General features: G+C 40.4%; 1 protein-coding gene across 1 annotated transcript; it reads left to right on the forward strand.

The window, feature by feature from the left end:
• Positions 1-332: 332 nt before the first annotated feature.
• NOXRED1 (NADP dependent oxidoreductase domain containing 1) lies at positions 333-15585 on the forward strand. The gene is made up of 8 exons (XM_057489023.1): positions 333-551; positions 2249-2451; positions 4099-4278; positions 5664-5668; positions 5789-5969; positions 6568-6719; positions 7285-7507; positions 15114-15585. The coding sequence occupies exons 1-8, from the start codon at positions 333-335 to the stop codon at positions 15286-15288; spliced, it is 1338 nt and encodes a 445-aa protein (XP_057345006.1). The 3' UTR covers positions 15289-15585.
• Positions 15586-15640: the final 55 nt, after the last annotated feature.

Below are 15640 nucleotides of genomic sequence, written 5' to 3' on the forward strand. Positions count from 1 at the left end.
ACTACAGGGATTTGGCCTTATGTAAGTATGGCAGTTGGTTAAACAGTCTCAGGAAGCTCGTTTTCATGTATGGTGGTAGAGCTGGAAATCCACAGGGCAGGCAGAGGGAAGGGAAGATGGATAAAAATTGAGGGAGAACAAGGACAAGCTAGAGCCCGTGCAGATGGACTGGGGTCCCTGTCAGTTCTCACTGCCTCCAGCCTTGATGAAGTGGGTATTGACAGGACGAGCTAGCTGGTGGCCTTTGTCACGGAGCTGAACACACACTTGGCTGGGGAGTGTGAAAGCTGTAGGAGGATCCAGAGGAAGGTAACAACTGCTGCCCAACTCCAATGGGGTCGCCAACAGACGGCCAGAGTGCCTGCCCTGACCTTGCAAGCATAAATCCAACTGGCTGCTGCTTCAATTCCATGCTCCAGATCTTGCACAAAAAGCTCATAGCACACCCTAGCCAGAAACACAGGGAAGAGAATTCTGGAAAATGTTATTTCAGCCTAACCAACTTGACATGGTACAAAGCCACCACCACAGGGTCCCCATTTCTGAGAATGGTAAGTGAAGGATGGGCCTAGACCACATTTGTCCAAGTTAACCAGTGCTGCATCGGTCATGAACTGGGAGGCTTTGAACATCTCCTTTGGAACAGGAAACACCATTTGCAAAATTAGGATGACCTACCCACTGTTTAGGTCTAAGGAAGTGTTTCTTAGCCTCAATGAGAACTTCTATGCTCTTCATTGCAAATGCTGGAGACTTTTTTTCGAGGAGATTTGAGAGTGACATAACAGCCCTCCAATGAAAGGATTAGAGAAGCCAGACATGAAGAGTCATGTATTGTCTGGTTCCATTCATATGAAATATCCAGAAAAGGCAAATCTATAGGGACAAAAAGCAGATTACTGGTTGCCAGGCCTAAGGGGGATGGGAGAAGGGGAATAACTGCTTAATGGGGACAGGCCTGCCTTTGGGTGTGATGGAATGTTCGAGCTAGAGGTAGTGGGTGTATAACATTGTGAATGTACTGCATTCATCACTTTGAAATGGCTATGTTACATGAATTTAACCTCAATAAATTTGTTTTAATTTAAAAAGTGTATTAGAGACTTACATATTTTTGGATTCTGATCTCAATTTTGCCATTGCTGTAAAACATAGTTTTGAATATCATTGATTTTATTCCAGCTTTACTGAGGTAAAATTGACAAAACCTGTATATATTTAAGGTGTAAATGATGATTTGATATGTACTGTGAAATGATTACTACAGTCAAGCTAATTATCACATACTATCACCTCATATAGTTACCTTTTTGTGTGTGGTGAGAACATGTAAGATCCACTCTTGGTAAATTTCAACTATACAATACAGTATAATTACTTATAGTCACTGTGATGTTGTATTAGATCCCCAGAACTTATTCATTGTATTCATTGATTTCTTGAGCACAGTAAGAAGGGCTTTTAAAAATAACTCCTTGAGTTATTTAAAAATAACTAAGATCTGATATTCCAGTCACAAAAATCTAGAAATCCAGACTCTTTTGTTGGGAAAAGGAGGTTCCATGCTGCCCTGGTGCAGCATTTCCAGTAATTCCTCATGTTGCAGGTCAGGAAAACCTCTAGGTGGGGCTGGTCCCTTTAAGGCTTGGGGACTGAAGTAATCTGGTAGCTAAGGAGTCATAATGACAACTTCCTTGGGTAATTCTATCTGGAAATGTAGTTCTTACCCTCCATGACCAGAAGTACTGAGGAGCAGAGCCATCTCCTTGGTTTGGTTGGTAAGAGATTATGCAGATGGGTTTACACATCTCTAGCTTCATTTTCTAAAATCTAGATGTCCTTGCCCTCAACAGGAATGTGAAATTTTGATATTTCTGTCTTGTGGAGAACACAGAATTTACTGAAAGGGAAGAATGCCTTTGCAATGTGGTCAAAGTGTCCATTCCTATTTCTAAAACCTAGGAGGGAATGGAAGAGAGAGGGTCTTGGCCCAAGAGCACTTGTGAACCCCATTGCTAATGTAAATGCATCTGCTGAAAAGGGTGTCAATGGCCTATGTGGGGGAACATCATTTTGGATTTTGTTTGGTATTTTAAGAGTCCAGGTATTCCTGATTCATGGGCAGTCAGTGCACAGGAATTCTCCAGGACTTAACACTTAGAGAACTGCATGAGCGGAGAGAGGTGCTGAAGCCCACCATCATGAGAGTTTGTGATGGGCACACACACCCTCATTCTTTGACTCCTAGGGAGCCAAATTGATTGGTATCTGTCACTGTAGGAGATGGTGGCTTGGAAATGGACATCTAGGAGACCTCGAGTCCCTGCAGTTTGAGTATGGGATTCAAGAGGAAGATCGCAGCTTGCTGTATTTGCAGGGTCGTTCTCGGGGACTGGTGATCAAAACCTTTGCCCATGCAACCTTCTTCTGCAAGCTACTCTGCTATTTGAGGTAAACTAGGTCTCCAAGAACAGTCAGGTGGAGAAGATTCTCACTGCAGAGAATTCAAATGACTTAAGCTTTTTATATTGGAAGGTAACATTGTTTTCCTACCTTTCCAAACCACAGTCAATCACTCCTGGTCTGAAGGTACCAGGGAAATGCATACCAGGGTCCCTTGACTGTGGTTACATAATAAAGCATGGCTTGTGGCGATTTTTTGGTGCTGGATTGATTAAATCATTCATTCATTCATCCACTCATTCACTCACTGGGACCACCAACTCATGTTGCACAGCTATCAGTGACTACTGATTCCATGGCTATTGGCTGAACATGGGGTTGTTTGTTTCTTTTGGGACTGAGCTAATAGCAGAATGTTCCCTTGCAAGAAAGCCACCTGGGACTTTTGGGTCCTTATGGCCAAGTAACTTGCATGAAACCAGGAATTACTATTTGTAGAGGTCTGTCTAGTCCTGACTTCTGATATCTATACAATGTGGCTTTAGATACTTAAATAAGAAGTGCATGAAAACCCGTTATCTAGGTTTAAGCTCCTGGATTCTGTAGCTCTAGGTTACTCCAGGGGCATTTGCCCTCTCCTTAGTCTACTTTTCTCTGAGATTAGCTCAACTCCTAGATGGTGCAACCAACTCTGAATTGAACATGTTATAGATACAGCATATACCCAAGAAGGCAGGCTGCTCAATGAACTTGCTGATTGGCTAACTGATACATAACTTGTTGGTTACATCCAGGATGAGTTGTGAGAAACCAATATATGAAACTTCCAGGATATACATTATATTTGGAATGATCAGGCCCAGAAAACATTCTCCTTTCCACCAAGAGAGAAGACAAATGTGGCTTGTGATGCTTATATGAAATCTTATGAGCTTTAAGACTCCAATTTTTACAGAAATATGAAACAAATATAAGACTGACATATATCAACATAAATCAGTGCCTTAGGTATTCAGAGATTAGACTTTGATCATCCTGGGCCAAGAAAACACATCTAGAACCAATAGTAGCCAAACCTCTGAAAAGAGTCACTTCAGATCCTTGATCCTCAATTTCTCAGGTCTGTTTTACCTTATAGATCACTTAACTTTTATAAATCATACTAAGTTACCTAATTTCCTGGATCTGTGCAAAACTGAAATAGCAAACTAGAAAGAATAGGTGTAAGGATGGCGGTATGCTCATCTTAATGGCAATGAAAATCGACAGCTGTCTGTACAGGAAGCAGTGAAGGAGCCGGCCCACAGCGTTCGAGGATGATGAATGACAAGTGGCTATTCCTGATGAGGGTCTGAGTCAAAGTAATGACTAACTATTCAGACCTCGTGTTTAAGAAGGCAGAGAAATGCACAATACATGTCAAAAAAAGTTCATTTAAGGATGTTTTAAACAAATTTTGGTCCTTTGAAGAAAAGCATGTTAACTTTCTGGAAAATTTACTCAGGAGGAACATTTCATTCCCTGGTGAAGCTGGATAAGTGGCACATAACTGGAATGCCGTATCCCTGAAGTACTTCAGGTGACACCAGGCTGCCATATGAGAAAGTTAAAGCAGAGAACATTAGAGGTTGACCATCAAGAAGAGCTACAGGGTGTGTGTGTGTGCATTTATGTGTCTGTGTGTTCATTCTCCAGAGAATCATTACATGAGAAGCAATCTTCCAGATGTCTCTTGACTAGAGCTCCTGATGACGCACTTGGTGATGGTGAGTTGAAGGTGGGCATCATTGGAGGCAGCCACCTTGGGGAGCAGCTGGCTCGCGTGCTGCTTCAGCTTGTCCCCATCCCTGCTGAAAGCCTGCGGATCTCCACTCGGTGAGGAGCAGTGTTCAGGGAAAGGGGACTTGGGTGTGCTGTTTCGGTGTTGACAAGGGCCATTTTGAAAGGGTCCCTTGAAAGAGGAATCCCTGAGCACAGCACAAGGAGTTCTCAGCTTGCTAGCCCTGATAAAAGAGGAAAGATGTTCAACTTGTTCTTTAAAACAATTTTCTTTTCATGCTCCTATTTCTCTCCAGATTGAATGAATCTTTTGACTGTAATTAAAATAAAACAAAATGAAAAAAACCCTTGCTTCTTCATTAAAATGGTTATGTCCACCTCTCCTCCCTGTGCCCTTGGTGCCTATGGAGGCCTTTCTATGTCTCTGACACAGAGAAGCTTTCTAAACAGAGTTCAGGTCTTCTAACTGGACCAATTAGAGGCTAGTGGGTATTAACCAGTTCTAAACATTTGGCCTTGTGTTTTTAAAAATAACATTTACTGAATTTTAAAAAACGTTTTGTGATGATTCCATTTACTAATCTGTGGCAATAGAAATCAGAACAGCAGTTGCTCTTGGGGAGATTGACTGAGAAGGATATAGTCGCCATTTTAGAATATTACTACATGTTGTGTAAGGAAGCAAAAATTCAAAATGCTCAGCATCAGCTTCTATCTGCTTTGAGAGCAACACATGAAAGAAGGATGGATGTGTGTGATTTCTAAACCTCCCGTTTGTCCTATCCATCTTCCAGGTATATGAGGACCCAGATAACCAACATCAGACTTATCAATTGTTGGTTACTCTTGGTGCTTAAGATAAGAACTCACCTCTCTAATGTCTGTAATATTCTGTTTTCTAATAACACAATATACAACCATAGACAAGTTTACATGTTTAGTTTTGACAATCCGTATCAGATAAGTACAATGAGTGTTTTTATGCACCTATATGAGTTGTCACATTTCTCTCTGCATTTATCAATATTAACATGAAATTGTGTATACTTTACTGAAACTGTAAGTATTGTTTTCCAAACTCCTTCCAGCCTTGCTCTCAGTCTTTCCCCATGAGGCTCAGACCAGGTAGCTATGTAATTTTGGGGAAGTCACCTAACTTCTTGAAGTCTTGATTTCCTCGTCTGTAATGTAGGAATACTACTAGTTCCTGCCTCAGAAGTTCCTTGTGAGGATCCCTTTAGATAATGCATGGAATGTACTTTGTAGGTTACCCGGCACATGATGAACCTTTATTCAGTAAATTGGAGCAGAAGGCTTCTTTCAGGGTTTTTTTTCTTTGTAAAAAAAAAAGAAAATTTGAAAAATTCTAGCACTTGGTCTACAAGTAAGATATGAATGAATTATCATACAGTCTCGAGCGCTGCTGTAGTGGCCCTGGCTGCCTCAGTAATGGGGTCAGGGCATTGCTCTATGTCTTTTAGGAGGCGTGAGGGGATCTCTATGTGGCCACAAGACCTGAGACAAAATAATTGTCATCCTCTCCCCACAACTGATATTCAAGTCAAACTCCTTTGTACTGTGATCTGTCTTCCTCTATGCCCTCTAGATGAGCTTCAGAAACTGGGAATCCAGTGCTTTTACCATAACACTCGTCTGGTGGACTGGGCCAACGTCATATTCCTCTGCTGCCTGCCATCTCAGCTGCCTAAAATCTGTGTGGAAATTCAAACCAGGCTTGAGAGAGCCTGCATTGTGTACAGCTTTGTAGCTGCTGTCCCAATACCCAGGTATTTTGTTAGAGTGAGCACAAAACTGGCTGACCAGCTGTCTTCTCGCTTCCGGCTTCTGCCTCCCACCTCCAGCCCAGCCCCTACTTCCTGGAGTTGGTCGTTCTCAGTAATGAGGCGGAAGCAGCTTCATCTGCAGAGGACCCAGCCAGCCTTTCTAACTGTGTCTTACCCACTTCACAAACAGCACTGGCGGGCGGGACATTTTTTTTCATGCGATGTTAGAACTGCAACGCAGCATGGCTTCTCACGACTAGAGACTGACTAGTGCTCCCCTTGTGCATCAGTGAGGAGGGCAACCAACCAACAACATAAAATGTGGTTGAGAGTGTGTGTCAAATATTATTTTTGTACCCGTAGCGTCCCGCCCGGTGCCTGGCACGTGGTAACGTTATGGAAGTGTTTTGCTAGATGTGTGGCTGAACAATCCAACTACTAAGCAGCGCCCTCAGCACCGACTCACTCACACCCACGTTTGCCTCTGAGCAGCGCCTTGCAGGGGAGTATTTGTTGGGGCTGGATGTGAACTTGGCAGATCACGTGGTGGTTTACACCAATCCTAGCCCTGCACTCCCAGTCTTGGTGGCTTTACTTTCAGGTTGAAACTCCTGCTGAACCACACCAGTATCTTGCGGCCTCAATATCAGTATAGTGAAGATTTTGTCAACATCTGGGGCGCCAATAAGGAAATCACAGCTGCCCTCCAAGATCCTGTGATCCTTCAAGCGACCTGCCCCTACAATCCAGCTGGTACTAGCTTACCATGTTTTGGGCACTTTTTTGGAAATGACTTACCTCTTGATCTGTTGCTATTTTATAATTTGTGTGTGTGTGTGTGTGTGTGTGTGTGTGGTGGGGGAGTACAAGCCAGATACATTCTCAGCTATTTAGGTTTTGTATGGCAGCAGCTTTGGTGGCAAAAAGCAGCATTTATTAGTGAAAGCTGAGAAGTCTGATTTTCAAACCCTTTAAGGATGAATTGAAAACAACCAGAGGGGAGAGCCTGTTTAAACAGGAGGATGCTGCATCTGGGACTACATGGCTTTTCCCTGCTTTAATTTTGTCATTTTCTCTAGTCCCTTTTCCTTACTGGCAAGGACCATTCTAGAGATTTCTAGAGATGCCCTTGTCATTAGCAATGTCTACATTAGTCAAGCCTGTCCTCCTGTAGTAGGGTCAACATGATTTGTTATAAAGGGCACAAGTAGGGCTCTTGGCCTTGGAAGAAAGGTGGCTGTTTGCTGTCTGGGGTTTGTCCCTAGGGTCCACCCTTTTGGTGGTGCGAACTGGTATTTCCCTTCTCGTTTATGTGTAGGGGGAGTCATCCTCAACATCAAGTGGTTGGAGGGAGTGTTCTATGCAGCCCTAAACATTTGCACGGCAAAGGAGATGCCCTGCTCCCAGGCACTGCGGCTTCTGAATGAACTGTTCCTCTCTGTGCACTTTGAAGACTGTGGGAAAGATGGAGCATCTTGCCCAAAATTTCAACTCCAAGATTTTGTCAGCAAAGCCTATGCCAAGAACCTGACTCAGAGAAGGTAAGGTATCAGACAGCTGGCTATTCTAATTTATCTCACACTGGTTTCTTAGCAGATGCATTTTTTAATGTTATCTTTAAAAATTTGCAGAACTAATACATTCTTGTAAAAAAATCCAAGTAGTAGAGAAGTGAAAGCCCTCTTTTGCTCCCAAATATTTAATAGACATAAGTTTTTATATTTGTCTTTTTATGTATGCATTTACAAACATATATTTGTGTCATATAGTGTGTATGCATATATCTGTCTATGTATACATTTTATAAATATGAGGACTATATATATATATTTTGCTCACTATGTCGGCTACCATTCTGTGTTAGTATAGTCATGTCTACTTCATTTATGAGCAACTGCATAGGCATCCATTGGACATGTATTTCATTAAATGTAGTCTTCCTATTTTCTCTTGATGATGTAGTTTCCTTCGGCCCCAAATTTTGCATAAATGGATGCACTGATCATTCTCGTACTTACTTTGCACACTGGTACCAGTATTTCTGTTGGATGATTATCTAGAATAATATTCTAGAAGAATATCTCTAGGTCAGAGGTTATATATATTTTATGTTTGATAAGTATTCCCAAATTGCTTATCAAAAATGTGGTGTATTCTTTTACATGTCCACCAATAGTGTATGAGAGTGCCATTTCTCATTAGCTTGGTAACTTTCAAGATCAATCTTTTTAATCTTTGATAATCTAGAAAGGAAAATTATTGCTCTTATTATCAGTGACTTCCATGTCACTAAATTCACTGGATGCTTATATATCTTTTTCTTCCTTGACTCTTGAACACATCATCCTTCTTGAAGCAATCTCTTCTTTTGATTCTCATGATATCCTCACATATGCCTCATTTTCTTCCTGTCTCCAGCTCTTCTGCTGCTGTATCATTAAATCTGGGAATTTTCAGGCCTACTTTTTTTTTTATTCTACATTTTGTCCATTGGTGATATTTCCCACTTGAGAGACTTAGGTTGCCACCTTTATGCTGACAGCATTTGACTCTATATATCTGTCTTAGATGTCAACACTACACCCAGGTAAATTCATATTTATAATCTCCACTCAAACTCAATGTGTCCAGAAGCATGCCTGCTCTCCCAGTGTTTCTTATCTAATTACATGCTCCTTTGCTAAGTTGTTCAAGTCAAAACCCTGGTAATGTGTGCATTTGTGTATCTATGTATACATTTTAGAAATACGGGGACTCTCTCTCTATATATATTCCCCATATTATATATATATATGTATAAACATATATGTATGTCCAGAATATATATAAAATATGTACATAGTCAAGAATCCTTAATTCTTCCCCTCTTATCTTTTGTCTTCTAACTATAGTTGACCCTTAAACAACACAAGTTTGAACTACATGAGTCTACTTATATGCAGATCTTTTTCAATAAATACTATATAGTACTGTAAATGTATTTTCTCCTTGTGATTTTAACATTTTCATTTCCTAGCTTACTTTACTGTAAAAATATGGTATATAATATATATAATATACAAAATATTGTTAATTGACTTTGTGTTATTGGTAAGGCTTCCAGTCAACAGTAGACTATTAGTTAAGTTTTTGGGGGATCAAAAGTTATACGCAGACTTTTAATGCATGGAGGTTCTGTGCCCAAACCCCTCTATTGTTTGAGGGTAAATTGTATTAGCAGTGAATACTTGGGCATTGAAATTAAAAATGTATTTCCATTCACATACACACAAAATGGAATACTTAGGTGCAAATCTAACAAAATATGTATAGGACTTGCATACTAGAAGCTACAACATGCTGATGAAATAAATAAGAGAAGATATAAATAAATGGAGAGACATACTGATGAAATAAATAAGAGAATATGTAAATAAATGGAGAAGCATAATAAAGATGCCAATTCTCCATAAATTGATGTATAGATATAATGGTAAAATAAAAATTAGTGACAACACCAAATGTTGATGAGGATGCAGAGAAAATGGATTATACATTGCTAGTGATAATGTAAAATGGTATAACCACTCTGAAAAAGTTTGGCAGTGTCTTAAAAAAATAAATATGCAACTACCATAAGACCTAGTAATTACACTCCTGAACATTTGTCCCAGAGAAAACAAAACTTAGGTTCACACAAAAACCTGTACGTGAATGTTCATAGTAGCTTTATTCATAATAGCCCCAAACTGGAAACAACTTTGCTGAGAGTTTTTAACATGAATGGATGTTGAACTTTGTCAAATGCTTTTTCAGCATCTATGGAGATGATCATGTGGTTTTTGTCTTTCTTTTTGTTGATGTGGTGGATGATGTTGATGGACTTTCGAATGTTGTACCATCCTTGCATCCCTGGAATGAATCCCACTTGGTCATGGTGTATGATCCTTTTGATGTATTTTTGAATTCGGTTTGCTAATATTTTGTTGAGTATTTTTGCATCTACGTTCATCAGGGATATTGGTCTGTAGTTTTCTTTTTTGGTGGGGTCTTTGCCTGGTTTTGGTATTAGGGTGATGTTAGCTTCATAGAATGAGTTTGGGAGTATCCCCTCCTCCTCTATTTTTTGGAAGACTTTAAGGAGAATGGGTATTATGTCTTCCCTGTATGTCTGATAAAATTCCGAGGTAAATCCATCTGGCCCGGGGGTTTTGTTCTTTGGTAGTTTTTTGATTACCTCTTCAATTTCGTTGCTGGTAATTGGTCTGTTTAGATTTTCTGTTTCTTCCTGGGTCAATCTTGGAAGGTTATATTTTTCTAGGAAGTTGTCCATTTCTCCTAGGTTTCCCAGCTTGTTAGCATTTAGGTTTTCATAGTATTCTCCAATAATTCTTTGCATTTCCGTGGGGTCCGTCGTGATTTTTCCTTTCTCGTTTCTGATACTGTTGATTTGTGTTGACTCTCTTTTCTTCTTAATAAGTCTGGCTAGAGGCTTATCGATTTTGTTTATTTTCTCGAAGAACCAGCTCTTGGTTTCATTGATTTTTGCTATTGTTTTATTCTTCTCAATTTTATTTATTTCTTCTCTGATCTTTATTATGTCCCTCCTTCTGCTGACCTTAGGCCTCATCTGTTCTTCTTTTTCCAATTTCGATAATTGTGACATTAGACCATTCATTTGGGATTGCTCTTCCTTTTTTAAATATGCTTGGATTGCTATATACTTTCCTCTTAAGACTGCTTTTGCTGTGTCCCACAGAAGTTGGGGCTTAGTGTTGTTGTTGTCATTTGTTTCCATATATTGCTGGATCTCCATTTTGATTTGGTCATTGATCCATTGATTATTTAGGAGCGTGTTGTTAAGCCTCCATGTGTTCATGAGCCTCTTTGCTTTCTTTGTACAGTTTATTTCTAGTTTTATGCCTTTGTGGTCTGAAAAGTTGGTTGGTAGGATTTCAATCTTTTGGAATTTTCTGAGGCTCTTTTTGTGTCCTAGTATGTGGTCTATTCTGGAGAATGTTCCATGTGCACTTGAGAAGAATGTATATCCCGCTGCTTTTGGATGTAGAGTTCTATAGATGTCTATTAGGTCCATCTGCTCTACTGTGTTGTTCAGTGCTTCCGTGTCCTTACTTATTTTCTGCCCAGTGGATCTATCCTTTGGGGTGAGTGGTGTGTTGAAGTCTCCTAGAATGAATGCATTGCAGTCTATATCCCCCTTTAGTTCTGTTAGTATTTGTTTCACATATGCTGGTGCTCCTGTGTTGGGTGCATATATATTTAGAATGGTTATATCCTCTTGTTTGACTGAGCCCTTTATCATTATGTAGTGTCCTTCTTTATCTCTTGTTACTTTCTTTGTTTTGAAGTCTATTTTGTCTGATATTAGTACTGCAACCCCTGCTTTCTTCTCACTGTTGTTTGCTTGAAATATGTTTTTCCATCCCTTGACTTTTAGTCTATACATGTCTTTGGGTTTGAGGTGAGTTTCTTGTAAGCAGCATATAGATGGGTCTTGCTTTTTTATCCATTCTGTTACTCTGTGTCTTTTGATTGGTGCATTCAACCCATTAACATTTAGGGTGACTATTGAAAGATATGTACTTATTGCCATTGCAGGCTTTAAATTCGTGGTTACCAAAGGTTCAAGGTTAGCCTCTTTAGTATCTTACTGCCTAACTTAGCTCGCTTATTGAGCTGTTATATACACTGTCTGGAGATTCTTTTCTTCTCTCCCTTCTTGTTCCTCCTCCTCGATTCTTCATATGTTGGGTGTTTTGTGCTGTGCTCTTTCTAGGAGTGCTCCCATCTAGAGCAGTCCCTGTAAGATGTTCTGTAGAGGTGGTTTGTGGAAAGCAAATTCCCTCAGCTTTTGTTTGTCTGGGAATTGTTTAATCCCACCGTCATATTTGAATGATAGTCGTGCTGGATACAGTATCCTTGGTTCAAGGCCCTTCTGTTTCATTGTATTAAATATATCATGCCATTCTCTTCTGGCCTGTAGGGTTTCTGTTGAGAAATCTGACGTTAGCCTGATGGGTTTCCCTTTATAGGTGACCTTTTTCTCTCTAGCTGCCTTTAACACTCTTTCCTTGTCCTTGATCTTTGCCATTTTAATTATTATGTGTCTTGGTGTTGCCCTTCTTGGATCCTTTCTGTTGGGGGTTCTGTGTATTTCCGTGGTCTGTTTGATTACTTCCTCCCCCAGTGTGGGGAAGTTTTCAGCAATTATTTCTTCTAAGATACTTTCCATCTCTTTGCCTCTCTCTTCTTCTTCTGGGACCCCTATAATACGGATATTGCTCCTTTTAGATTGGTCACACAGTTCTCTTAATATTGTTTCATTCCTGGAGATCCTTTTGTCTCTCTCTATGTCAGCTTCCATGCGTTCCTGTTCTCTGATTTCAATTCCATCAATGGCCTCTTGCATTCTATCCATTCTGCTTATAAACCCTTCCAGAGTTTGTTTCATTTCTGCGATCTCCTTTCTGGCATCTGTGATCTCTTTCCGGACTTCATCCCATTTTTCTTGCGTATTTCTCTGCATCTCTGTCAGCATGTTTATGATTCTTATTTTGAATTCTTTGTCAGGAAGACTGGTTAGGTCTGTCTCCTTCTCTGGTGTTGTCTCTGTGATCTTTGTCTGCCTGTAGCTTTGCCTTTTCATGGTGATAGGAATAGTCTGCAGAACTGGGACGAGTGACGGCTGGAAGGACTTCCTTTCTTGTTGGTTTGTGGCCCTCCTCTCCTGGGAGAACAGCGGCCTCTAGTGGCTTGTGCTGCGCAGCTGCGCGCAGACAGGGTTTCTGCTTCCTGCCCGGCTGCTGTGGAGTTAATCTCCGCTGTTGCTGTGGGCGTGGCCTGGCTCGGGCAGCTACTCCAAAATGGTGGAGTCGCGTTGGAGCAGGAGCTGCTGGGAGGCTATTTATCTCCGTAAGGGGCCTCCCTGCTCCCTGCAGCCCAGGGGTTAGGGTGCCCAGAGGTCCCGGATTCCCTACCTCTGGATTAAGTGGCCCGCCCTGCCCCTTTAAGACTTCCAAAAAGCACCCGCCAAAACAAAACAATGACCACAAAAAAAAACAAGAAAAAAAATTTTTTTAATTAAAAAAAAAAAAAAATTTTTTTAATTAAAAAAAAAAAGGTGGTCGTTCGTTTTTCTTTATTCTCCGGTGCCAGCCTCAGGCCTCTGCTCACCGGTCTTTCTGCCCTGTTTCCCTAATATTGGGGTCCCTGTCCCTTTAAGACTTCCAAACAGCGCTCGCCAAAACAAAGCAGCAAAAAAGCAAAAAAAAAAAATGGTCGCGCGCTTTTCTTATGTCCTCTGTGGCCCAGCCTCCAGTGCCTGCTCACTGTTCTTGCTGCCCTGTTTTCCCAGTATCGAGGGCCCTGCACTCTGGCCCGGATGGCTGGGGCTGGGTGCTCGGCAGTCCTGGGCTCCGTCTCCCTCCCGCTCTGCCTGCTCTTCTCCCGCCGGGAGCTGGGGGGAGGGGCGCTCGGCTCCCGCGGGGCCGGGGCTTGTATCTTACCCCCTTCGCGAGGCGCTGGGTTCTCTCAGGTGCGGATGTGGTCTGGATATTGTCCTGTGTCCTCTGGTCTTTATTCTAGGAAGGGTTGTCTTTGTTATATTTTCATAGATATATGTTGTTTTGGGAGGAGATTTCCGCTGCTCTACTCACGCCGCCATCTTCCGCCCCACGCCTGGAAACAACTTTGATGTCCTTCAGTAGGTGAATGATTAAACAAACATCCATGCCATGAATACTACTCAGTAATAAAAGGAATAACTTTTGATACACACAGCAACTTGGATGAATCTCCAGAGAATTATGCTGAATGAAAAAGGTCAATGCCAAAAGGTTGCTTACTATATGATTCCATTTACATAACATTCTGGAAATGATGAAAATCATAGAAATAGAGAACAGATTAACGTTGCCAGTTTGGGGAGGAGAGGACCAATATGAGGGATCCCTTAGTGATAGAACTGTTCTGTATCTTGATTATATTGGTGTCAATATCCTGGTTTTGGTATTGTACAGCTGACCCTTGAACAAGGCAGGGGTTAGGGGCACAAACCCCTGTGCAGTAAAAAAATCTGTATGTAACTTTTAACTCCCCCAAAACTTAAATACTAATAGTTTACTGTTGACCAGAAGCTTTATTCATAACACAAATTATTCATTAAAGCGCATTTTGTATGTTATATATACTATATTCTTACAATAAAGGAAGCTAGAGAAAAGAATATGTTTCTCCAAATTGCTGCAAATCTCCAAAACTTTTTCCAATACATTTATTGAAAGAATTCCATGTAAAAATGGACCCATGCAGTTCAAACCTGGGTGGTTCAAGGACCAACTATATGTATAAATACAATTGATTTTTGTATGTTTACTTAGCATCCTGCAACCTTGCTGGACTCATCTCTTAGTTCTAAGAGATATGTCTGTAAATTCCTTGGAATGTTCTAGACAATCATACCATCTATAAATAGGGACAGTTTTTTTTATTACTTCCTTTCCAATAAATAGGAATGGTTTTATTTCTTCCTTCCTTCCCTATGCCTTTTAATTCCTTTTCTTGCCTTATTTATTACACAGGCTACAACTTTTAGTACTATGTTGAATAAGGCTGGTGAGAGCAATTTCCTTGCCTTACTCTTGATCTTTGTAACACTATAACCCAATGTCTTAAATGTTTTTTTAAGTTGAATTCCACTATAAACTAATATTTAACATTGCCCCATTTTGTCCTGCATATAATTCTACTTCTTTCCCTATATGGTTGAAGAGGATATCTTGTTCTTTTAAGATAATTATCTTAAAAGAAATGAGATCTTTTCCATTGCTAATACTCATGATCCTCTCATGTGCTCTCTAAATTCAGGAAAATATAAAAAGGGTGGGTGATGTTATTAGTATAAGGATTCCTCCACAAATGCACTTAGAAATGTACCTATGTGTGAAAACTCATCAAAAGTACAATCAAATCCACATATTGAATAGTTTGAGCTGAAATTTTAACTGTGAATTTTAATCAGTTTGATACAGAAAATGAAGAACCTTATTTCCAAGTGGAGGAAAACTTTCTTTAAAGAAAATATTTAACAGCCAAATCAGATGTACTGAACAGACATAAAAAAGTAACTTCTTTTTCTTTTCACCCTAGGCCTTTCCCCTGGTTTGATCTGACTGCTGTGCAACTCAAGAAAACTCCCTTCAGTCAGCATCTCTCAACCAGCACTTCTCTCCAAGACCACCTTACTCATCTGTACTGTGATTCATTCGGCATCTCCATAACCAGAGAACAGCCAGTGGTTTCCTCAGCTTCTTCATCCCAGTAAGAGAAGAGACCTCAGAATTAGGAATTTCTCTCTCTCTCTCTCCAGTGGTTGTCCCCTGATTATCACAATTGACAGTGGGAGTCATGTGACTATATTGTGTTTGCCACGTGTTAGGCAGCAGAATATTGTACTGATGGCTCTTTAAAATGTGGTGTAAAACAAGAGGTCTCTTACTTCAGAATATTTGGGTGTGTTTGTCTTTGGAAGTAACCAAATGAAACTACATGACCTAACACATTTAAGTAAGCTGCTTCCCCAGGAAAGCCTTGGTGATATAGATGATCTCTCTTCTAAAAGCTAAATTCAAGAAGTTAAAATGTCATTATCAGACAGTTACACACTGCAGTTTCTT

Source organism: Manis pentadactyla, chromosome 11 (assembly GCF_030020395.1).
Source record: "Manis pentadactyla isolate mManPen7 chromosome 11, mManPen7.hap1, whole genome shotgun sequence".
Classification (NCBI taxonomy): Eukaryota; Metazoa; Chordata; class Mammalia; order Pholidota; family Manidae; genus Manis; species Manis pentadactyla.

Coding starts and splice junctions, on each gene's coding strand:
- NOXRED1 (XM_057489023.1), top strand. CDS start 333: ATGGGGTCGCCAACAGACGGCCAGAGTGCCTGCCCTGACCTTGCAAGC. Junction 5,970..6,567: donor GCTGCTGTCCCAATACCCAG/GTATTTTGTTAG, acceptor CTTTACTTTCAG/GTTGAAACTCCTGCTGAACC. Junction 6,720..7,284: donor CTGCCCCTACAATCCAGCTG/GTACTAGCTTAC, acceptor GTTTATGTGTAG/GGGGAGTCATCCTCAACATC.